This window comes from Mytilus californianus, unplaced genomic scaffold (assembly GCF_021869535.1).
Source record: "Mytilus californianus isolate M0D057914Y unplaced genomic scaffold, xbMytCali1.0.p SCAF_2, whole genome shotgun sequence".
Lineage (NCBI taxonomy): Eukaryota > Metazoa > Mollusca > Bivalvia > Mytilida > Mytilidae > Mytilus > Mytilus californianus.
This window is the reverse complement of record NW_026262668.1, coordinates 6,208,407-6,235,835: the sequence shown is the minus strand read 5'-3', so window position 1 is coordinate 6,235,835 and position 27,429 is coordinate 6,208,407. Positions and strand designations below refer to the sequence as shown.

Sequence of the window (27,429 nt, the reverse complement as noted above, 5' to 3'; positions counted from 1 at the left end):
ATTAGCATAGAAATGTAATTATAAGAAATTAATGCTTCTTTTTGTAATTTTATTGGTGTGTAAAAGTGTTGATCGTGCACACATTTTTAGAAAATGTGCTTCGGTCAACACTTTTACACCCCAATAAAATTACAAATAGAAGCATTCATTTCTTAAATAACAAAGTAATACATGGAAAACACATTTTACCCTTTACAACATTTTCAAGGTCATTTAGCTAAAGAGTTATAATCTGGCATTTATCTGACATTTTTTAGATAAAATCCACATATATAGCACAGATAAAGCTAAAACTTTATAGGGTGTTGTGACATATTTCCCCTTACATGTCAAAACCAAAATGAACTATATCAACACTAGCTGAAATCAAAGGCAGGGAATTTCATAAAGAACTGAAAGGAAATCTTTTTTTATACATATTCTGTTATTAAGTTACTGTATTATTGCAAGATATCCCTGGCACATCTACTTTTGTTCACAGGTAAAGATTTGTATGAAAGTCAATGAAAAAACTACAAAAAGAAACTAAGCAGTCTATGCCCAAATGAATACAAATCATACCTGTTAAAAATACATATTACAAATGCCAAAATATGTAACTATATATCAAACACATTACATATATGTTTAGACTTTTATTACAAGACATATAAGTGATATTCTGTGAGTTACAGATCTGTGTATTACATGGATATTAAATTGGTCTTCTCTTTGATCATTAAAATCATGATTCCCATGTTATTTTCACACTTATTTTTGTAGCTAACTAAAACAATTATGTTTTATGTTCCAACATCCATTCAACAACTTTCATCTATAAATGTCACTTTTAACAACAGTTCCCTTTCAGGATCTGAACAACACTTTACTCCCTCATCTAAGATCATATATCTTTTGCTTATGCACATGTTCCATTTGGTAATCATTTTAACCTATGCTATAAGCCTCCAGACAGTTCAGATGCCCATAGTTTAAATGTTCTATCATATGATGCAGTGGCAATGTATTTAAGATCAGGGGAAACATCTATTCCCATTACTTTCCCTTCATGTCCAGCAAGATTTTTCAAAGGTCCCCATGTAGGATGAGCCCAAACCTGAAAAAAAGAATTGACCTTGAAATATTACAGTCAGGGTCACCATGACCTATTGTAGCATGGCGGGGCTACACGCTTGAATTTCCATCTGCCACCTTTGATTTTCATGCACCACGCTTAATTTGGCTGTCCACCAGGCTTCAAAAATCAATACATTGTACTCAAATGCAAGAGTACATCATAATAAATAAAGTTATTCTTGATATCATAAAAGAAACTAGAGGCTCCAGAAACTATCCTGGCGTCAATGCATAAATCTGTGTATGCCAACCCAAGGATCCGGAAATTTTTCCAGACAATTTTGGTCATTTTGAGATGTTTGAAAAGTTGGTGCCCTTTTGTCGATATCAACTTGACTATATTCATAGCATCAACGAACATGACGAACTTGTATTGCTGTTTCATCGCATTTACTAAGTAAATGTCTTACCATTACCATGAAGGACAGTTTAGGGAAGGCAACAGTCTAAAATTGAAATGATTTTAATGACTCAAAATGGTTAATTTCTCAGACATTGCTTACGTTTCTTTCGATTTGACAAAAGTTAAAACCGGAAGTTTGCGATATTTTAAAGTACGAATAATTCCGGATTCATTTCCGGGATTTGTTTTGTTTATCAAATTGACAGGAAATCACCGGCTTTTTATGGCTTTTTTATTTTATTACCTTTAAAAGTGTTTGAATATAACAGATAGTTGCACTCGTTTAATTTAGCATGAAATCAATTTGCATTTTACGATTAAATATTAAATTTGCTGAAGACAATTTCAAGCATGCGTATTACATAGTAAATAAAGCACATGTGTTGCTCATGAAAAAATACTTTTTTCTACGTAAATTTAGATTTAATTTTTAAATCAGAATTGATGACTGTCTTTGATGAAAAGTAAATAAATAATGAATACACTTGTCAGGGAACTTTAATGTTTTAAAGATATTATTCTGAGCTTGTGATCACTGTCAGGTGTGAATTAAAACCACAGGTAAAAAGTGATTAGCGATCATTAGCCAATGTTTCCCGGAGGCATTGATATAGATATTAGGAGGGCCCTCAGGATTATCAAACTACTGTAGTGGCAGTTTTATTACAGGAAAGGGATTATAAACAAAAACAAGCTTGATCACAAGTGCAAAATAGCGATTAAGAAATCCGATTTCAAACATTGAGTCAATGAAATGACCGAAATTACTTCTGTAAAAAAATTAAATTTGTCCTAAATCCCAATTACTCGTTTAGGACAAATAGTTTCATCTTAGGACATGACTGGCAAATATGACCGTTTCCGGACCCTTGTGCTAACCTCTACCGTTACTTTAAATGAGGAATTCAATTATCCCTGATAATTCATCTGACTTGACAGGGAGTATTGTTCAAATAAGTCAGGTTACACAAAAAAGTTTATAAATATTGACAATCTTTTAAAACCGTATCTATCTTTAAAAATATTTTAATTGTGGCTTAACTTAAATGGCATTAAAACTGGCACATGTTTTATTTAAGAAACTATAACCTGTTCATGACTTTTCAAAAAGTTCAGGTAGTAGACATCTAGTAACAATTAGTATACACTTTTTCTATGTTCCTTTTCCTGAATAATATTGTTCCTTATTTACGTAGAGGATTAGGCTGTCTTGATCAAGTGAAATCAATAAGGTAATACATTATATATCAACTTTAATAACAGTATATTACCTTGGCTGTGCCATCATACGATGATGTAACTAAGTAGTTTGAGTGGTCAGCTAAAACAAAATAAATTTCCAAGTCAGTTTTAAATATATAGTTAAACTTTCATACAAGTAAAACATACATTAATGCTCCCTTCTGATAACTGATTCAAATGACATTTTGGTCCATTTAAAGTCTATATATTTCTGTATTTATATAACATACAAAAAATGTGTCAATTTAGGGTGTAAATAATGCATACACATCAATAGTTGTGAAAATGTCTAGAATAGTATGAATGTCTTACTAGGTCATACTAGTCATATTACCATGACAATTGGACCCCCCCCCCCCCCCCTTTTTTTTTTTGATGATCAATGCATTTGAATGGGGACATATAGTTGGAACCCCTCCTTTTAAAAATGGCTGGATCCGCCCCTGATACTAGTCATAATACCATGCATTATAAATAAAAAATTGATAAATACAATAAGACACATACGTTATACATATACATAAGTGTATTGTTCAGGAATGTATGTTTATCTCCATGTCTTATTGATATTTGTGTGAATGAATTGCTGTTGCATTGATGTATATTCAATATCTCTTATTGGTCAGGAATTTATAACTTAAACATGTTTGGCTGTCATGCAAAATAGAAATAGAATAGAAAACCCAGGATGTAAATACCTAAGTGAATAGAAAATCAAAGTACTGTCATACTGTATACTCTGTCAGAGTCAGTCAATAAGTCAATGCATAAACAAATATATACAAATACTATTTATTAAAATAAATGATCAAATCAAGCTGTACTACAAATATATATTCATAACTATTACTAAAACATTTTTATCCAAAGTGAAAATTGTAATGCCAGATATAATTTCCATCTCATGTCCTTAATGGCTTAAATTATGTAATGTCCAAAAATATTCATTAACATCCTACCTTTTACAGTCCAAACTTTGGAAATTTTCATCCATTAAAAAATTAGTCTTTTCATCTTTAATTTTTCAAATGTGAATCAACAATATTCTGAAATCATTACAAATTTAATAATTAATACTTACGTTGAAATCTAACTTTGCTAACCAGATTTGTATGAGCTGCTATTGTATATACACATTTATGTTGTCGTAAATCCCAGATCCTTGCCTGATTATCTTCACTTCCTGTGGCAACATGGTATCTATAAATAGAACATCATATCATTCAAAACACGATCATCTATGTAATATTGAAATACATGCATGAAAGTTGTTTGAAATTTGCAGGATTTCTGGATTATAAAATTTTATTGTCCATATATATATTTTCCTTTACAAAATAGTTTTTTTTTATTAGCACCTTTTTTATCATCATCCGGGCAAAGATAACTTCAATTTTTTTCTCTGGCTCTTACCTGAAGATAATGACACAGACTGACCTTAGAAGTGTAACAATCAATATGATGTCCATTATACAGTCCATATGATCTTTTAATCCACCACTTTCTACATAAGGAAATGCCTGTACCAAGTCAGGAATATGACAGTTGTTTTCCATTCATTTGATGTGTTTGAGTTTTTGATTTTGCCATTTGATAAAGGAATTTCCGTTTTGAATTTTCATTGGAGCTTGGTGTTTTGGGTATTTTACTTTTTAAAAACATAGCATACGGACAAGTTCTATTTATAGTAATGGTCGGTATACTATATCATTCAACTGAAGCAAAGTGTAGTAAACAAATATAAACCTTTACCATTCTATTCAGTCTCCTCTGGATTTATCTTAGAGAAATACATTTTTTTATTTTAGAATCAACCATCTTTGCTCCCTGTCAGATTACAACACAATTGAAAGTATGGGAACACCATAATACCATTCTTGGGCATATGACATTTACAAGTTCTGTAATTCAACAGAAAAGATGGGATTATCTTCTGTTTTGATTTTTCTATCGGGCAATTCCAGAAAATAATCAGGGTTCTGGAAAGAAACCCATGCATTTAACCAATTATTTTACCAAGTAAATATAATTAAAAATAAAAGAAATTTATGTTTTTTATGAGAAATTCTTGACATAAGCTATCCCCCAATTAGATGATTATTGTGGAAATGGGTTTTAAGTCATTTTACTCTTGAATCCACCATTTCTCAATGTTGGATATTTCAATAAAGGAAACATCAAAGTTCAAGAATCAGTGTAATTGAAAATTTTATTTGGATTACGTTCAAGTTTGAGGAGATACGAGTTTAACTTAAAATTGTATATGAAATCCATTTCTCTAGGTGTAAATATTCACAAAATATTGATTATTTTTTTTACAAAATTAGTTTCATTGAAATAAACAAGATTATTGATCTATTCAAATGATAATTAACTTTTGCTCATTTGCTAGTTATGGGACAAAATCCTTACCATGATGAAAGAGTAGCTGATGCAAGGTTACTTTTAATATAGCAATGGAAAACACTGAAATCATATTTTTATACTCTTCTAGAACTAAATACATGATTTTCATAATCTAAATAACCTACTCATAACAAGACATTGAAAGGGATAGATATAGCTTAACTGAGATTTCTGGCTCGGGGAGTTTCAATATTTGACTGAAAGGGGAGATAACTGCAGACTGCATAGTACTCTTACCCATCAGGAGAAAAATCGATCCCAAGTATTGACTTCAAATGTCCTTCCATAAACATAATACATCTCCCAGTCCGTAAATCCCAAATTCGACCAAAGGCATCCATTCCTCTAAAATGAAATAAACAGAAATATAATATATCTGCTATTCTGTAAATCCCAAACTCTGTCAAAATCATTCATTTTTCCAGAAAAATTAAGCACACAACATATCTCATTGTACATTTATCTTTAATTCCTCTTCAGACATACCCTGCTTTAAAAAAATAAATAGAAAAAATAATATATATTTTGAAGACATCCATTCTCTCTCCAAAATAAAAATATTTCTGCTAGTACACTCAACACAGGAAAATGATAACCTCCTGTTTTTTTATATGGGTTTTGTCTTTTTGGTTAGGCCACATGAAATAAAATGTACTATCTCCATTGTCAAAATATTTTAACAATTTTTGATTTATTTTACAAAAAATAGTAAGGTATATTTCAATATCAGATTCATACTGGACGTTTTTATCGGATCACTTAGATCATGACATATTGTATAGACACCTGTCTATTATTGAAGACTGTATGTTGCCCTCTAGATGTTTTTTTTGTCATTGGGTTGCTGTCTCAATATTTACCCTGTTGCTGCCAAAGACCCATCATTCTGGAATGCAATATCATACACTGGTTTACTGTGACCTTCTTGATGAAGAATTTCCTCTTGTGCTTCTAAATCCCATAATCTCCATGAGTTATCAAAACTGAAATAGTAAATATCTAAAATCTCAGTAAACAGAAAATATTATAAGTTAATCCTTCTCCACCCATATTCAATATGAACAATAAGACTTGTTTCCTTACAGAGAAGTAAACATACCCTTCCTTTAACAAAAGCCATGATGTATGATATTTTAACCAGTTTAACTTTTAACAAACATACTCTTTTTTTCAATATTTTGTATCATACTTGTGAGAAATCTTCCCCTTGAAAAGTTTCAAGAATTTACTGGTATAAATAAAAACAACAGAAGACTGGATTAAATTTAAAAATCAACTATCAACTGTTTTGTATTACTTGTTGAATAAACCTAGAGCTACCATACTGTAATTTGTCAACAGAATAATATCTTCAATTTCAATTTATCTTATGGAAAATGTATATAAACCTTACCAGCATGTACCAAGGAATCTGCCCGAGGGATGATATGCCAATCTTGATACTCTATAGGGGGCATGACCTTCTATATCGGCTACTGGTTCATCACTGAAAGTACATACATTAGGAAACAGATGATGTCAGGTACATGTAATAAATGTTTATTATTGCTTCTATAATTAATTAAACTGATGGACACATCTCTCAAAATGTTCATATAATTTTACTGATTGGTAAGATTTCAAATTCATAAAATAAAATGTCAGTCTAGTTGGAGAACTTACAAAACTACATCACAGTAACTAAATAGAAACTCTGGATCATTTAATATTTTCATGGTTTAAAAAAAAAACTATTTCAATTTTTGAGACAAAAAAAAAATTTGATGCCTAAAATTCAATATTTGTGCTTCGAAACTACCAATATTCACAGCTTGACACACAAATGAATTACCTGTCAGACCAAGTTCCAAATTTTGACAGACAAGTTTTAAATTACCTGACCAAGTTCCAAAGTTTGACAGAGCCATCTTGTCCACATGAGGCCATACAACAACTTTTGTCGTCTAACTGTAATGTGGCTTGTGGATGGAAGACAATGGCCCCAACATTACCATTATGTCCTAAAAGGAAAAATTAATCTCTGAATTATACAAGTTCTATCTAGTAGATCATATTTTTCATAATAACTAGCAAAAACAAAAAAGAACAAATATGTGCCAATTTTTCATAATAGATTTTTACAATTATTTTTAATCACAAACAAAGTAAAATAAGAACAGATTTATGACTGTACAAAAGGTAAGTCAACTGTACTATTTCGGCCTTTAACAATTTTTCTTTTTAAGATAGTACCTATTACTTTTTGTATATACATTAAATTTAAGAGCAATTAGTTGGCAATGAAAACTTGAGTGAACAAAGTAAACCTTTTAATAACAGATAAACTCTACAAATGATAATAAAATCTCTGCAGGGCGCAGCTTGATACGACCGCAGAGGTCGAACCCTGAACAGTTGGGGCAAGTATGGACACAACATTCAAGCTTGATACAGCTCTGAATTTGGATTGTGATTAAATATTTGACACAGCATAGGTTTCTGACACAGAATGAATGTGGTCTTAGAACTTAAAAATTTTAAATTGGACATTCACCTATTATGGTCCAATATCCAAAACCTAAATACATGGTTAGATTCAGCATATCAAAGAACCCCAAGAATTCAATTTTTGATGAAATCAAACAAAGTTTAATTTTGGACCCTTTTGACCTCAATGTGGACAAAGTTGATAATGGGGCCCAAAAATCAAAAATCTAAATACATGGTTAGATTCAGCATATCAAAGAACCCCATATATTCAATTTTTGTTGAAATCAAACAAAGTTTAATTTTGGACCCCGATTTGGACCAACTTGAAAACTGGGCCCATAATAAAAAATCTAAATACATGTTTAGATTCAGCATATCAAAGAACCCTAAAAATTCAATTTTTGTTAAAATCAAACTAAGTTTAATTTTGGACCCTTTGGACCTTAATGTAGACCAATTTGAAAACGGAACCAAAAATTAAGAATCTAAATACACGGTTAGATTCGGCATATCAAAGAACCCCAATAATTCAATTTTTGATGAAATCAAACAAAGTTAAATTTTGGACCCTTTGGACCTCAATGTGGACCAATTTAAAAATGGGGCCCAAAATCCAAAAACTTAATACACGGTTAGATTCAGCATATTAAAGAACCCCAAGAATTCAAGAATAAAACCCCATTGAAATTGATCAAGAAATAAGCAATTTAGACGAAGTATCTTCTTTTGCACAATACTGTGCAATTGAATATTTCTTGCTATTGCGCAATACTGTACACTTGACAATTTCTTGCTATTGCGCAATATTGTGCTATTGGATATTTCTTGCTATTGCGCTATACTGTGCAATTGAAGATTTCTTGCTATTGCGCAATACTGTGCAATTGAAGATTTCTTGCTATTGTGCAATACTGTGCAATTGAAAATTTCTTGCTATTGCACAATACTTATTATATAATAATTTACACATCCTGTTTGGTGTGTATCTCCTACCATATCATTATTATTTGCTTTTAAATATTAATCAGAAATAACCAACTTAAAATGGAAAATTTTAAAAGAAAAAAAAAGGAAAAAAAAAAAAAAAAGAAAAACAAAAAATCCCCCCTCCCAAATTTTTTGAACCCCCTTATGATTCATCACCCCCAAACTCAATACCAGCCTTCCCTTTGTGGTATGGTACCTTGCAGTACAATTTCAGAGAGATCCATACACTTGAACACAAGTTATTGTCTGGAAACTAGAAAAAAGCTTATTTTTGGCCCCTTTTTGGCCCCCAATTCCTAAACGTTTCGGGCAATTACCCCCAAACTCAATTCCAGCTTTCCCTTTGTGATATGGAACCTTGTAGTACAATTTCAGAAATATCCAAACACTTACACACAAGTTATTGTCATGAAACTAGAAAAATGCTTGTTTTTTGCCCCTTTTTTGGCCCCTAATTCCTAAAATTTTGAGGCAATTACCCCCAAAATCAATTACAGCCTTCCCTTTGTGATATGGAACCTTGTGGTACAATGTCAGAGAGATCCATACACTTACACACAAGTTATTGTCTGGAAGTTACAAAAATGCTTATTTTTGGCCCCTTTTTGGCCCCTAATTCCTTAACTGTTGGTACCATAACCCCCAAAATCAATCCCAACCTTCCTTTCGTGGTATTGAACCTTATGGTAAAATTTCATGGAGATCCATTCACTTTAACTAAAGTAAGAGTGCGATAACCAATGTGTCTTCGGATGACGCCAGACGACGACGACGACGACGACGACAACGCCAACGTCATACCAATATACGACCAAAAAATTTTCAATTTTTGCGGTGGTATAAAAATTAGTTTTGTTAAAAATATTTTTATAGGAAGCTGAATTTTAATTGAGTGGTTTTGAAAAAATCAAATATATTTTACACAATAAAAGGATAACCACATCTTTGAAATCATTATAAGGAATATTTGTGGTATTCCCATTTCAGGGTCTCAGAGTTAACTACTAATTTTCTTTTTTACAATTAACATGATTAAAAGTAAGTTTTTTTTACTATGTATGGCAAACCAACACTATCAGTATGTGACACCCAATGGTTTTGTTTCTGTATTTTATACAGGAAAACATTTAATTACCTTCAATGTTAATTTAATTTGTGTGTTAGATGTAGTATCTTCAACTGTTGTACAATACATTTAAAATGTCAATTTCAACAAAGGTAATGTGACAAAAATTTTAATATCAGGGGTTGTAGAATTTTCAATGTTAATGAAAAAGCAAACTGGCTATACAAGTTCACTGACCATAATGAATTCACTTTTTTTTTAAATGTTTAAGCAGTAAGGGAGTAAAAAGAGTTGAACCAACCTCTTAGTTGTCTTATAAGTTGACAATCAGGAATAGACCATAATTTACATAGACCAGACCTGAAATAAAACAAAGCATTCAGTCACTTAACTATATATTTTCTAAATTATTATTTATATACTTTTACTGTGACTTATAAATAAGTGTATCTCTCAACCTATGTAAATTCATTCAAAATTCAGACCAAATAGCAAGTTGTTTTATCAAATCAAACTGTTTTAATCAACTGCTGCAGAAGAACCACAGTCAAGTCATCAACATGCAAAGTGTTAAAATAACATTAAAATAGATACATTAGTTTGATTTTTTGCCACCAATGTTAGCAATTTGTCTTAAATGCAGCATGTTTGGCAGAGAATCAGCAATAACCAATTTTCAAGTCTTTAGTTAGACCTGGCTGGGATCAAACCCATGGAATCTACTATGAATATTAATTTACATCATTTCTTTGCTTACCATGAAGATACTGCTAACATTTTACTATCAGGGCTAAACTGACAAAATGATAAGGGTCTTACATCTCCAATCTGACTGCATTCATTTGATATTGCCTACAATCATGAAAATAAAATGTATGCACAAGTTTAATTGAAGTTGTAGCAAAATAATCATATAAATATTTATAAATAAATTTTTTTTTGTCTTGAACAAACTCATTTTTGGCTCAAGTTTAGAGCATGAAAGATCGAAACATAAGATTAATATCAATAATAAATATGCATTTTTAAAGTTAACCACTGGAGTTAAACAGCCATTCATCATCATCATTCAACTAGTAAAGCTCAAGCAAAGTTTATTAATCTTGATTGGCTACAAGTAATCATTCCTCTAAATATAGTTGTAAATCTAACTATCTTACACAAATGAATGCTTATAAAGATCTAGAACTATCGCATTACTCTGACATTCTGACAACCCACACCTGCCTATTAAACTCTTAACTCTTGCATTTCTTTGAGCTGCTGATAACTAGCTCATTATGAAAATAAGGAGATGTGGTATGATTACCAATGAGACAACTATCCACCAAAGTTCAAATGAACCCATACCGTTTTGTCTGCTATAATAGGCCCGACATGAAAAATATGAAACAATTCAATTGAGAAAACTAACGGCATAATTTATAACAAAACAATTAACGAAAAACAAATATGACATACATGAACCAACGACAACCACTGAACTACAGGCTCTTGACTTTTGACAAGCACTTAAAGGATGTGGCGGGGTTAAAACGTGTTTAAATATCTGCTAAAGATCTTGAACTATCACATTTTTTAAAAGAACCTACCTCCCCCAAACAGGCTTTAATGTGAAGATCCTGAATCTTTCCTTAACCGGTTTACTTACCCGAACCCTCTTATGAAGATCCTGAACTTTGGCATTTCTTTGAGCTGATGATAACTGTACATGTTCTTTCTGTTGCTTTATTCTTTCTTTGGCTCTGGAAATCAATTACAAAAGATACAACCTATCAACTGTTTCTGGTAGTTCAAGATAAGGGTCCTTTTTGGCCCCAACTATTAAGTCCATTATTTCAAGATGAAAAGAGTTTCAAGTTAATGCATAATATATGTGAGAAATTGAAACAGGACAATATTTGTTAAGTTTTTCAAACAAAGTTTGCCAGTTATATCAATGAAGTTAAAAATAGATATTTTTGTGGAAGTTGACAAAATCTTCTGAAATTTTAACCACAATTAGGAAACATAGAGTGTAGCGTTGGACAAACTTATTATTCAAGTCAGATAGTTCATTTATTAAAACAAACATAATGCTAAAAAAAATATTTTGAGGACGTTTCTGGTCCCAAAAACCTATTGAAATAAGCATGTTTTCATTGAATTTGGTTGAAAATTAAGATTTATGTAAATTATGACTTCATAAAAAAAACACTGATACATTGTGTCTGTACAAGAAAATGATGCATCAATCATCAGAATTTGTTTGTGTTAGTTACAACATGGCTACTGTGATTTCAAAAGTCAATCCATTATCTTATTAAGAAAAATAGTAACAGAATTCTTTGTTTTTATCATATTGAATAAATATATAAATTGATACAGGACCATAAAGTAATTGTGTACTTATATGTATCATCCTGTTAAAAATATCAATAAAGCTTATCTTTAAATGTACTATTTTTATACTACGATGCAGTCTGGTAAATCCACCCACATAAGGCTTATATACAAATTGTATCAAATTTAATATAAATCGATTCACTGATAAATCAATTTTGAGTAGTCTTTCTCATTTCCCAAAAAATATCTGAAATTAATTTTAAAATCAACAAAACAAGTGGGTCATCTGTGTTTTTATCGGAAATGTGTTTGTCCGCTAAATCCATCCATGCGCAGTAAATATGTATGGAGGGCCAGTTTATCACATATTTATGAAAGGAAAAGGTAATCTATTAATAGACCACTTATAAAGGGATTCCAGACAATCGAAAAAAAAAATTTCAAGTCAGAAATGAGTCTTGTAAGCAATAATATAATTATCATTAGCTTTAGGAACTGTATTATATATATCACTAGATATTTCGTTACAAAGGATTTTTCTTTAAAATTTGACATGCAGGTGATAATAAGTACAGTTCCTATGAATAAAATAGCAGCCGAAATATTCACAGAAGTGACAATTACGGAAGTAAATGGGAGTGGGCGGGTTTACCGGACGGGCAGAAGTATCGGACACTACTGTGGACACAATAATAATTAACAGTCAAGAAACCCTGTATAAAAAAATCTAAGTATGCCATTCTGATGAATCTTGGTATGTATGTTCTACCTTGGTATAGAGTATTCAGCTATCCATATTCTGGCTTCTTTCAGACTGGACGGTCCTTCATGGTACCATGTGATATTTTCCTGTAATATTTCCAAGTAGGTCAAAACAGAAAGACATTACGTAAGATTGAAGCTTGTGTGATATAAAATACTAATTACTTTCAAGCAAAATTCAAAACAATATTTTTCTATTTTTTCACTCTCAAAAAATAGTGTACAAATGTATATAGTAAATCACTAAATTCACAGTTAAATATAAATCACAAAATATTGGAAAAGCATTAATGTCTGATCACAATGCAAGACAGACATGACACATATCATATCAATGTGACAACAGACATGACATATATTGTATTCATGCGACAACAGCCATGACATATATTATATTCATGTGACAACAGACATGACATATATTATATCCATGTGACAACAGACATGACATATATTATATCCATGTGACAACAGCCATGACATATATTATATCCATGTGACAACAGACATGACATATATTATATCCATGTGACAACAGCCATGACATATATTATATCCATGTGACAACAGACATGACATATATTGTATTCATGCGATAACAGCCATGACATATATTATAATAATGTGACAACAGACATGACATTTATTATATCCATGTGACAACAGACATGACAAATATTATATCCATGTGACAACAGACATGACATATATTATATCCATGTGACAACAGACATGACATATATCATATCCATGTGACAACAGCCATGACATATATTATATCCATGTGACAACAGACATGGAATATATTATATTCATGTGACAACAGTTGCTTGAGCATGTAAATCAATGATTGATGTTGCTTAATGACTGTCATATTTGTTTTTTTTTGTAAATTGCATTATTATAAATAAAGCTGTTATTTTTCTTGTTTGAATTGGTTCAGATTTTTTATGTCAGGTCCTTTAATAGCTGACTATACAGTATGGTTTTTTCTCATTTTTGAAGGCTATACAGTGTCCTGTAATTGCATGATTCGTAATTTGAATTTTTGTGGATAGCTGTTCATTTGCATTCATACCTCATCTCCTTATTTTATAAATGCTTCATATACATGGAAAAAAACTAAAATTTAAACAAATGAGACAGAGGATGACTGGAGTGGGAATCTATTTAACCTAAAATTAAGTGTCTACTGAATCTAATAGTAAAACTACATCATCTTTCTTTTTCTTTTCTTCTATTTCTGTTTGTTTCTTTTTCTTTAATGTATCTTCACCAATCATGGCTAAAATATTTCTCAACCTTCCTCTCCTATCTGCTGGGCCTTCCCCAAACAAACCTGAAAAAATATACAATAACATAATTTAGGTGAATGTTTAAGCATCAAATGTAGGTGAGACAGACATCCTTTTTCTTTCACTCTGTCTTTCAAAAAACTGAATTCATAAACCACAACCTCCACTCTTAATTTCAAATGCAGTGCCTTCTGACTTCCATATATAAAAATGCAAAAATTCTCTATTTATGAAACAATAATGTAATTTTTATATAAATAAAATAACAATGTGTTTGAGGACACGAATGCCCCCACTCAAGTTTTTGAATTTTCCAAGTTAAAAAGGAACATATATCTATAACGGTAAATGACTCACTTCCCAAATTTGAACTCTGTTTGCGTGTTGTGGTACTTATGTATGAGTTTCATAAAATTTTCATGAGGCAAATTTAAGTAAGAGTGCAGAAACAAAAAAATTAGCAATTTTCAAGTTATAAAGGGGCATAATTCTAGATCAGTAACTGACTCACTGCCCAAATTCAAACACTGTCTGTGAGTGTTGGTTCTTAGCATTGTGTATGTTTCATAAATTTTGCATGAGGCAAACTTAAGTTAGAGTGCAGAAATAAAAATGAGACGGACGGAAGGTCAAGGGTAACACTTAATGCCCCCTTCGCATATGGCAGGGGCATAAAAAAATGGAATTTGCTTAAAAAACAGACCCAGGTCTGCTAATATTGTATCTCTGTCTAAAAAGCAATGTGTAAGATGGCATCTTTAGTGTGATTTCTTAGATTAAAATAAATGTCGGAATCAGATCCATAATATAATATTTTTATGGACTAAAACAGTTTTGCAGATTAGACATACTTTGTTAATATTAATTTTGATTTTTTTTTTCTTTATTAGGTTCTTTTTACTTGTATTCTAGAAAAATTTCTAAGTTAACTTCCTATTGAAAATGTGAAATACAGCTTTTTATTATATTTCATGGTTCAATGGAAGGATGCACATAAGATGATATAAATTTTTAATCTTGCAAAAAATATTACTTATTTCATGTTATTTCCACAACTCGTATAAAAGGTGTAATCACCCAGGTTGTCTTGAATTTTTATATTTTGTTAAAATGTCATTTTACAGGGAAAAGCACAATTACAACTATTTGACTAAATACATTATCTTAATTATCTCCCCTAATTAATTAAACAAATTCATATTTTGTATAAATTATAATTCTTTCTATAATTAATTTTTTTTTTATTAAGATGCAATATTAACATTAATGACTATATTTAAAGTAGATTTCTGCAAATACATTGCATTCCTATATCAAAACTGCATATCTACAGTAATCATTTGTGAATCAACACTTTCTATACTTAAATATATCGTTAATCTACCTCGCAGAACTTTTGTACTGCAATATGTACCTTACATGTAGTTATATATATAAGTTTTTCAAATCAAATCAACAAGTTTGTTCATTATCCTAATCTACTAGTGATGAAGGGCAGAACTGCCCAATTAATAATATAAATCCCTAGTATAAAGGTTAAATTATCTTACAGATAGGTTCCCCCAGCTGCCGTAAATTAGCTTTGATTTCCACATCATCAGTAGATACCTGAATCTGTCTTGCCTGTAATAAGTAAATGGAGATCATTAACAGTTTACAAATTTTATAGTTTATAGCTTTAATACACATGTAGAATGAGCAACAGCAGTAATGGCAAGAATCAGATTTTTTTTATAATTTTCAAGAAGGCCAAAGTAATTATTGTGAATTCACCATTTAATGTGCATTAAAAAATTCTCAAAAACAAAGAAAGGAAATGAGTTGATGCAATATCTGAACATGTTGTAAATATTTCTGGCTATTCTTTTAATGTGCTTTTGGTTATATAGCTCCTCACACAAAATAACCATACATTGTCTGGAAATATAAATTTTATTTGTTCAAGGCTTAGAAACAGTTAGAAAACGAGCTTTGCCAAGCAATTATATCCTGTTTTGAGCTGAGTACAAATAAAATTTATATTTCAAGACAATGTATGGTTACTATTTATATACTGTAACTCCTACAACTGTTCCAAATGATATATTTAGGGTAAAAACCATCATTTTTAAATTTGGAGCGAACGACTTGAAAATTTTGCGAACCTGTACTTTTAATGACGTCATAAATAAAACTCTACAGAAATGCATTGTCAACATCATAAACAAGGCCATATACAATCAATGCAATTTGATTGCACAAATAGCACAGCTGCAGTATATATTTAGATATTTATAAATAAGTCTAAATTGAAAACAATGTTCAAACCTATGATTGCGTTGGATAAAAACCGCAATTTTTATACGTGTGCATGCAAAACAAATTTCTTGGTAGAGGGGTCTAAATACAGCACAAACAACATTTTCCAAAAGACCAAAAAAGTGAAAAAGTATATTTAAACAAAACGTATTTGACTAACAGGTCGAACAACGGATGTTCTTAAACCCTGCTGACTGCCATTGGCGATTGCCAAATAAAAGGATCGCAAGATGTAACAAAATGGATCTTTATTTAAATATTTATACATCCTTGGCTTTCAGATAATTGGGTTTGATTGTTCCTGATGGAGGTAAACCAGAAAAGCCCTATGTCACAACATTTATAAAAATGTTATCTAAAAAAAAATTAGTTCTGAGTTTTAATTGCTGCAATATTCATCCTGCTGTATTTTTTTGTAGTTTTAAAAAACAAAACATTTATTTCTTAATTTAGGATATGAAAAGTAAAGTTGATCAAAAAGGAAATTAACTGTATATTTGGAAAGCGTGAATTATTTTGATCAAGAAGTGTCAGATGAAATTTCATAATTGACAATACAGGATCAATCAAGGCAAATTGAAATACAATAGTACAATTGAAAATGCTTTAAATAGGATACAACAAGTGAAACTGCGAGCTACTGCTCACTGATGATACCCCCACCCAAATACTTGACGGTAAACAGGAAGTTGTTGAGTGATGAATCTGAAAACGCATCACACGGTACAGCTGACTTATATAAACCCTGAAACCAAATTTCAGAAATCCTTATGATGTAGTTCCTGAGAAAAATGCGATGAAAATATTCATGGGATGGACGGACGGACAGACAGAGGTAAAACAGTATACCCCCCCTTTTTAAAGCGGGGGTAAAATAATTATTTCTTATAAAGATATTTATGTCATGTTTAACATAAATAGTTTTTATATAGCTTTATGATAGGAAGTAAACTAGTTTTGTAAATAGTAAGGCTATCATGTATGTTATCAGCTCAGTATTCAATATGACATGACATATAACATAAATTTCCAAATTCACCATTGATAAATTTATAAATTACAGTAAAACCTGTTTTAAGAGACCACTAAAGGGAGAGCAAAAATGTGGTCTCATAAGACAGTAGGTCTTTTAATACAGGTTGAATCTATATGAAATGCACTACAGAGGGACCTAAAATTAATGGCCTTATAACACAGGTTTTTGTTTAATACAAGTGGTCTCTTAAAGCAGGTTTGACATTATTAAGAAACTAAGGTTCCGACTCCCTCATGTCATGTTGACCTAAGACTAATTTGGCTATACTTTAAGGTGACTTCTGGTCATAAAGCTCCTCATGTATTCAAGTACATCCTTGGCTGTCAAATCTTTGGGTTTGGGTGTTCCTGATGAAGGTAAATCCAGAAAGGATTCAAACGCACCTAATTTATAAAGTGTCATTTTCATTTCATGCAGTTTAAACCTTTCTGTCTGTCTGTCCATCAAATAACATATGACCTTTACCCCATGCCTTATTAGAATTTGATTGACATTTAAAAGCTAAGTTTCTTTGTGATACACTACCCTTTTTTTCTTCTCTAATTCTGCTAACAATTCAGCTTGACTTTCTTTGTTATCAGGCAGGTCAAATGTTCCACCTATAAATAAAACAACATAAATTTTATTTCATTGAATCTCTCGATCATTTTTATTTCATTGAATCTCTCTATCATTTCCATTCCATTGAATCTCTCTATCATTTTGATTTCATTGAATCTCTCTATCAATTTTATTTCATTGAATCTCTCTATCATTTTGATTTCATTGAATCTCTCGATCATTTTGATTTCATTGAATCTCTCTATCATTTTTATTTCATTGAATCTCTCGATCATTTTTATTTCATTGAATCTCTCGCTCATTTTTATTTCATTGAATCTCTCTATCATTTCCATTTCATTGAATCTCTCTATCAATTTTATTTCAATGAATCTCTCTATCATTTTTATTTCATTGAATCTCTCTATCAATTTTATTTCATTGAATCTCTCGCTCATTTTTATTTCATTGAATCTCTCTATCATTTCCATTTCATTGAATCTCTCTATCAATTTTATTTCATTGAATCTCTCTATCATTTTTATTTCATTGAATCTCTTGATCATTTTTATTTCATTGAATCTCTCGCTCATTTTTATTTCATTGAATCTCTCGCTCATTTTTATTTCATTGAATCTCTCTATCATTTCCATTTCATTGAATCTCTCTATCAATTTTATTTCATTGAATCTCTCTATCAATTTTATTTCATTGAATCTCTCGATCATTTTTATTTCATTGAATCTCTCGATCATTTTTATTTCATTGAATCTCTCTATCATTTCCATTTCATTGAATCTCTCTATCAATTTTATTTCATTGAATCTCTCTATCATTTTTATTTCATTGAATCTCTTGCTCATTTTTATTTCATTGAATCTCTCGCTCATTTTTATTTCATTGAATCTCTCACTCATTTTTATTTCATTGAATCTCTCGATCATTCTTATTTCATTGAATCTCTCTATCATTTTTCTATCAACCCTTGTTCACCTTGTATTTTGTGTTTTACATCAATATTAAAAAAAAATTAGCTCTCTGTTAAAAATGTGTAACAAAGTTGGAGGTGCTTTACTGCTTTTAGGGGTTTACAGCTACATGTAAGGATATAGAACAGAAATTAATATTCGAATATTCATGCGGAAGCCTATTGTGATATCACTAACAATTTGAAAAAAGTGAATCTCTGACAATAAATGTCAAGTAACAGGGAAGAAATAAAACCTTTTTCTTGACAAGCATGTCAGACAGGCTTTGTTGCTTACAAGAGGGTCAGCCTAAATAGTCTTTGGCTTCAAGCTTTTATGATCATTGACTTCTTGTAAAATCTTGACTTTTATGCCAAGACCTGTCTAAAATATTTATTGCGACAGCAATCCAACTACACAATGAAACCATAAAACACATTAAGAGGTCAACAAAGAGGTTCAAGAATAGATAAATTTGTACACCATTTGTCCACTTTCAAATTGTACAAAGTGTAGACAAGGGAGATTTTATATCATTTATGCGAGATTTAAACATCTTCAGACCTTTTTAAGATGATGTGAGTGTTTATCAAGTGTGGGAAAAATGAGAAATATTAGAAATGTTTGATTATCACATCAGAACTATACTTGTCCTGTGGTTTCTTAGTGTTGTTTGGTTGCTGTCTTATTGCAGTATTATTTCCTACATCTTTTTATTTCGATACATTTGATTATATCATTCATCTCTTTATATCATACAAATATAGCTTAAGGTAGATCAGGTGTCTTTTTCTGAGCATCTCCTAAGGACATGTTGCAAAAATACTCTTTTGGTTAAAAATATTTTCCAAATATCATTCAATATACAACAGAAACATCTAAAACTTGAAATTTAAAGATTAAACTATCAAAAATTAAGTGTTGTTAAGTGTATTTAAAATTTTCAGAAAAAATCATTTTAAAATCAAGGGCAGATAATTACATTGAATTTGATAGGATAATTTGTGTTTGTTTGATGTTTCAAGAAAATAATGCCTGTGACCCCCTATTTTTATTTGATATTTCGGTAGTATTAATTAAAAGACAATTCTCTCATTGAATTTTAACCAATTCTATAGTTTAATGTTTCCTCAATAAGGATCGCGAGAGAAATTAAGTTTCCCCATATATAACCAATATAAAATAACTGTCATTTTGTTCATTTCAATGTACTTTAACGAAAAAACAAGGTCCATAGCCCCAAATTTTTATATTGAAATTTGAAAGTACAATTTGACCCAGAAGTCTTTTACAGAAGTTTAAGAAAAAATCGATCATAATATTAGACACCCCATGCCAGCTACTGTAAATTCAGAAATTATTGCGTGCATTTATTATTGGGATTTTGTCATTTTAGACTAAAATGCAATTTCAATTTTTGCGATATTGAGAAAAATCCTGTTTAATTTATATAACAAATTTCAAAATGCGAGTTTAAATTATTGCGATTATAACCATGTCGCATTTTTCGCAATAATAAAAACATTGCAATAATTTCTGAATTTACAGTACCTTAAACTTACTGATTTTCTAAAAATTTGATAGATGTTAAATAAGCTCTTTAATAACAATTTTTCAATTACAAAAAAAATACAGCTCCTAAAAATATTTAGGCAGCACCAAAAGTTGAAGGTCATTCATTTGTCATTCAGCTCATTACGGCAACTTGAATTTAAAAAGAAACAGTTAAGTAGAAGTTTTAATACCACTAATAGAGTCACAGACAATTGAACTCTTAACTGAAGGATTCATGTTTTGCACTTTCAAAAATGTTTGGTGCAAAAATATTAAAAAATTCACACAAATATTATTGCTTTAAATTTATATATTTTTTTAATTACAATTTTTAAATTCTGCAGGTCATAACTGAAATATAAAATTAAAATTTTTAAAACATTTTATATGCTTTGGAAAGAATCAAGTTAAAGAAGATTCTCTTTTTAATATCATAATGCAATTTTTTTAGTTAGAGAAAGATATTACACTGATGGGGGACAGGAAAATATTTCATTCCAAAAACAACTGTATCCACAGAGATTAGATAAAATGTGTCGATGTATGTTAAAACTTTACACTGATCTTGTTTAGTAACATTTTGAAATCATTAAGAGCAATGTATATACACTGTTTACCCTGTGTTATATTTATATTCCCTGCAGCCTTCCCTGCCTCTATAGCATCACTTGACAAGGAACCAGTTGTTCTTTGATTGGCTAATCTTTGTCTTTCTCTCTCTTCCAAACTTCCATAAAGGATTGGCCTCTTTTTCTCATAGGTGAATTCTTCCTCATCAGAGTCCATATTCTGAAGAAAAAATTCACATAATCAAAATAACTTCTTTCGTTTTATTTAAATATCTATGTGCACAGAAATTTTTTGTCTCTTTGAATTCTAGATCAAATCAAATGGATGTCAAACCAGTTTCCTAGTACACTGGATAATTCAAAAAATAAATCCAGTGTACAAGCAAATTTATATACATGTACCTGATTACCAAAACAATAGAAATAGCAACAATGTATTCCCTGGAATTTTTTTATAAGGACAATTGATAGAAAAGAAGGTGGTCATGAATTTTGAGGGATCATAGGGAATTTCAAATTTTAAAAGATGGGGCCTAAAACATGAACGTTGCTCTCTTTCTCTGGTAACACTTGCCTCATATTACCTCTGGCTTTTACTTTATCTGTCTTCACAAGTTCACACAATGTTCTAGCAATTTGAAAGATTAAAATTTATAGATCTGTATTTGCCAAAAGAGAGAGATTAAAAAATATATGAGAATAAGTGTTTAGAGGGGAGGGATTCCGTATTTCAGCTTACACATGTAACTCAAAAAAATCTAACAACAGAAATTAAGCAAGATATTAGACAAACCTGGTCATTTCATTGTTCTCCAAGACAATGGCATAAGGTTTGTACACTCTTGATTTAGGGATATTGCTTTTCATAATGTCATTGCACATAGTAAAACAAATATATGATTTCCTAAAGTAATATGAACATGATGTATCAAAATTGAATAATTTAATTTTGGAAATAAGTAAGACTGTTTTACATAGCCATGATAGCTAGCTAACAAACTTCTTCCTCTTTCACAGGTAACACTTGCCTCATATTATTGCACAGGACATGTACATCAATGGATAGATTTGGATATGACATAATTTGAGTTAAAGTTACTTTGCTTGGCCCCCATTTCTTGAGTAGTCCGTAGATGGTTGATTTTCTTATTTCTCTAACCAAATTCAAAAATGCAGACACAAGTCAAATAAGAGATCCTTACTAGATTGTCAGTCAGGCAATTTATGAAGGCCTTGCGCAATTACTTAAGATCTTTTCGAAATTAGTTTCTCTATTGAATTAATGAGATGAAACATTGAACTCTAATAAAAATAAATTGCTTCGCCGAGCGCAGCTGGATACGACCGCAGAGGTCCAACCCTGAACAGTTGGGGCAAAAATGGACGCAATATTCGCGTTTGATACAGGTCTGAATTTGGATTGTAATTAAATATTTGACACATAAAAGGTTTCTGACACAGAATAACTGTAGTCAAAGAACTTAGAATTGGTTATATGATTTGAATTTATATTCAATTTTTTGCTTTTGTGCAATACACTTTGCTGTTGCGAATTGACCCCCCCTTCCCCCCAACAAAAAAAGAAAAAAAATTTACCCCCCCCCACCCCCCCCCCCCCCTTTTTTTTTGCTTTTGTGCAATACACTATGCTTTGGCAAAAAAAATAATATTAGAATTTTTCTCTTTTTAATTTCTGAAATCTGAAATGAGAAAAAATTGACCCCCCACAATTTCTATTTACCCCCCCTATTTAGAATTTAAAATATGATGTAAAATCTTTCATATGGATTTTTTTGTAAAAAAAAAAAGATGCAACATTTGCAGATATTTTTACTGGTCTTCCTTTATAAATATGCATTTCTTTCAACATAATTTAAAAGCAGTGTAAGGGAGGTAATCAAAACGTTGTATTTGGATTACCTCCCTTACACTGCTTTTAAATTGTCTTAATTGTTCATTAACCATTACTTTATACATAATTTAAAAGCAGTGTAAGGGAGGTAATTCAAATGATGTATTTGATTTACCTCCCTTACACTGCTTTAAAAATAATGTTTTGTACTAAACACCCTTGTTTTTCCCCCCTTTTTGCCAATGTGTCTATGGACGACGACAACGCTGACAACGCCGCCGACTACGACGTCATACTGAAATACGACCGCAAAATTTTTTGGCGGTCGTATAAAAATTATGAGCTTACCTGAGAAAAATTGTTAAAGGCCTGTTTTAACATCTCAAAACTTGAGAATTTTAGGGATTGTAAAAAAAATTTACTTAAACAAGTACAATTTTTAAGAAAATAAAGGGGAGATTATTCAAACATTATAAACAAAACAAAATTTATTTTTATAAGTATATTATTATTTACCTCTTCAAGTAAATAAAGATTACTTGTACAAGTACTTACCCCTGACTGATCGTAGTGATGGGTTACGCAAGGCTAAAAGAAATTGAAATTGTTTAGAAAACTTTTTCTAAAGTCTAGCGATCAGTATTACAAGTTAAATTTGGCTGATTTATGATGCAATTTCTGCTCATAGACCTGCAACATTTTTGTCCAACATGGTGACAAATAGAAAGTAACTCTTGCTCAATTTGTGTCAATCAAAATCTATCTATATAGTTTTGCCAAGTACATGTAGGAACTTTTGCTAATAGTGTATTTATAATCTAATAACCCAAAAGCAATACACCTTATCGCTATTTGTCCACCATCAGGACCATTACTGGATATCACAAAGGTTCCCGTAAAATTTTGATGTCATATAAGAAAACATCTAACGACACAATGGAAAAGTGATTGTTGTATGACGTCAATAGTTCAAGAGGCGCGGATTTCCAAATAGCGATAAGGTCTATATAATTTGCATCCAATAAAATGTTGGGATGTTGGGGATGTTTACTTCAAAAACTATTAAGTTTTCAAGGAAAAATGCAATATCATTAAATTTATGAGGGAGACTGTTACATTAAAATAAAATCATAGTTGTGACTCTGTTCCACAGGCACCTGTTTCTATCCATGGGAAGGTCGACTAAATTATGTATAGAAACAAGTGCCTGGGTCTTCCCTTAATGAGCGAGAAACATTACAAAAGATAGCACGGACGGCTATTAGAGTAATGAGTAGTACTATTGTTAAAATTACTTGATTTAATGTGCTTGTTATCACTTATTTTGTAAATCTATAGCTGGAAATTGCAGGACAAATACGCTAAAATTGCGTTTTGTTCAGATTCATGGGCGCAGACATATTGGAACTTGAACTTCCGGTTTTATCGATCAAGCTAAAATTAAAATGAAAGTTGACAAAAGATGAATAATCACGAACTATATATGTTAAGAACCGCTGCCAGAGGAATTCATGAATTGATGATGTTAAGAGTCAAGGTTAGGTAGCAATACACAGTTAGGAGTTTGGTTTCGAATTTTGGCCATGGTGATTTTTTTTAAATATGAGAGTTATTGTGCAATAAAATTGATTTTTGATAGCTGAAAAATAATATAGCCTTTCAAGGATTTGTGTAGTAAATCTTACTATACAAATCCTTGGGCCTTCAAAGTGGGTTTATATGAACATCAAGATTGTTTTTGCGTGTTTTATAGGCCGTTTTTTTCTGTTTGACAGTCCATATTTTCACATTCGTACCATTCATAGGTCCAGAAATTATTGTAATGTTTTCAACAAATATTTGACCCTCGAACTTTTCAATTCAATTTTATGGAAAAATGAGGTGACATGCATATGATTAGATAAGTCTATGATTCATTTATGTGACATAATATCGACCTCAATATCTAATCAAAAACTAATTCTGTTATATTTCAAATAAATTATCATTCAAAATCTATTTAGCACAACAGCCAGAAGATACCATATCAATCAAAATTCGAGACACATTGGACAACAGAAGAACGAGAAACTAAAATCAAGTGCAATAGAAACGGTGGTATACGTATACAGGAAACACAAAAATAACCTTTTGGAGAAAAACGACACCCACCAAAAAAAAGTAATATCAGCTGCCCCAGAAAGGTAGGCATATTTTGCTCCGCATGCAACTACCATTGAAACCGCAGATGAGAAAGCAACTTGCTATGCAGGACTGACAAGAAATGTCATATACCGGTCATCATACTGTATTAAACGATGTGAAACCAAAAGGTAAGTTAACATACCACACAGAGTCTAGAAACATACTGAAGTTATGGTGATTGGATAACGATTATTACCATGGATCGCCCGGCGATAGTAGACTTTTTGTGCTGAGGCGGCGTAAGGCAAACGCCAATCAATTGATAATTTACTATGAATCGCCGCGATAATACACTTTTTGTGCTGAGGCGGCGTAAGACAAACGCCAATAAATTGATAATTTACTTTATCGCAACGCGGGTAAATTATCACGTTGTGAGTGGTTGAACGCCGTCACGTGGTGACCCCCTATGGATCCGTAGAGGGTTAGTAAATTTCATAGGGGGTTCATGACGTAACGCCTACTGTTAATGGTGACGTCATATATTGATGTTGTTGTATTTCATTGTTTAATTTTCTACAAAACGCAACAGGAAAAGTCCTGCGTGCGATAAATTCGGTATACGGTTCACTACTGACCCCCTACGAATCCATAGAGGGTTAGTAAAATCCATAGGGGACTCGGCCTACGGCCTCACCCCCTATGGATTTTACTAACCCTCTATGGATCCGTAGGGGGTCAGTAGCAAACCATATAACTTATAATGGATCGCCGCGCGCGATAGTACACTTTTTGTGCTGAGGCGGCGCAAGGCAAACGCCAATCAATTGATAATTTACTATGGAAAATCACTTGCGTTTGTCTTACGACCGTCTTAATTGTGTCTTTATTCGATTATTAAAGTAGACGTTTTCTAAAATCTATTGCATTATTTTGTAAAACCTCTGTGCGAACTATGTCCTCTCACTGAATAATTCAAAGTTTGGTGATTATGGTGATGGCATGAACTTTATACCACGTACGACTAATCTTAGAAATCTATACTGACGCTCAGGTTAAAACTTATCTTTACAACAAGAGAGATGACATCATTCTCCCCTTTTTGCATTTTATAAGCAACATTTAAACAGTTCCGTCATAAACAGAAACCTATAAACCATTCTTCTTTTTAAATCTGCGACAAATGTCATAACATCACCGATAACATCATTGGCATTTGTTTTGTTCAAAAGAAAAGACGAATATAAAGCTTAACTTTTTCAATTTAATGATATACTTGTTGATTGAGTAGTTTTTTTTCTAGACAATTTGAATTTTCCTGGGCATTAGTGTGCAGCTCTTCTTCTGTTTTTATATCATTCAAGAGCATGTAGCTGGACTGTCCAAGCTTTAACTTGAAGTTATTGCTAGGAGTCTTCAAGTTCTACAGGACAACACATGCCTATTTTATATAAATTTCCACTGGTACGTGATGAACTTTAGGGTCGTTAAGTTGGTTACTTATTCCTTATTCGTTATTTTTCGCTTTTAATATGTTGCCCAGTTATAATGCTTTCTTTTCTTTTCTTCACCGTGGTGTAAGTTACGAGTTCGAGGAGGTAAAACTACCCGGTTAGCGCGTATGTAGCCATTTCCGCGCTCGACTGACCGACCCTGCTACTTATTCGCTACATACCGGTTTCCCTTTTCGCTCTTTATACGTTGCCCCATTTAAATGATAGATTCTGTTATTTTCTTTATGGGTTCGTAGAGGTGGAATTATCCTGTTAGCTCGAATATCCCCGTCTCCTCACTCGACTGATACCCTTTTACTTCGTTCCTTATTCGTTTTTTATACGTTGCCCCTTTTTAATGATTTCGTTTTTATGCCCCCGCGACGAATGTCGAGGGGCATATTATTTTACCCCTGTCCGTCCCTCCGTTCAGATATAGATACATGATATGTTCAGCTATCTCCTCCTTCAGTTTTCGAGCTACAGCTTTAATATTTTGTATGATGTTTCTACACATAATAGAGGTGTGCATTTCCACAGGATTTTGAATTTTTTTCAAATATTCTCAAAATGCCAGGTATTTTGACTTAGTCATTTTTTGGTACTCGCTGCATACAGAGTTCATGGTTTGACGGCTATCTCCTCCTACAGTTTTTGAGCTACAGCTTTGATATTTTGTAGGTTGTTTGTACACATGATTGAAGTGTGCATGTCCACAGGATTTTTATTTTTACAAATATTCTCAAAATGCCAGGTATTTGGACTTTGTCATTTTTTTGTACTAAAATTCAGAAAGGGGGGATGTTAGATATTCACAAAAACAGGTAGTTGGACTTCATTTCCTTCTCATTTGCCATAATAATTGAAAACATGGTTTGTACTACTATAGTTTAATGTCCCTAATGCAATAAATAAGATTTTTTA

The 27,429-nt window shown here is 31.5% G+C and overlaps 1 protein-coding gene across 1 annotated transcript; it reads right to left on the bottom strand.

Annotated features, from left to right (window-relative positions):
- Positions 1-620: 620 nt before the first annotated feature.
- On the bottom strand, positions 621-24,312 carry LOC127729163 (U4/U6 small nuclear ribonucleoprotein Prp4-like). Its single transcript, XM_052236836.1, has 16 exons — positions 24,184-24,312; positions 21,085-21,256; positions 17,931-18,004; positions 15,622-15,694; positions 13,991-14,115; positions 12,784-12,863; positions 11,341-11,434; positions 10,447-10,541; positions 9,991-10,049; positions 7,044-7,167; positions 6,561-6,653; positions 6,028-6,150; positions 5,405-5,512; positions 3,843-3,961; positions 2,791-2,840; positions 621-1,096 (listed from the first exon to the last, which is right to left on the bottom strand). The coding sequence occupies exons 2-16, from the start codon at positions 21,251-21,253 to the stop codon at positions 938-940; spliced, it is 1,545 nt and encodes a 514-aa protein (XP_052092796.1). The 5' UTR covers positions 21,254-21,256; positions 24,184-24,312; the 3' UTR covers positions 621-937.
- Positions 24,313-27,429: the final 3,117 nt, after the last annotated feature.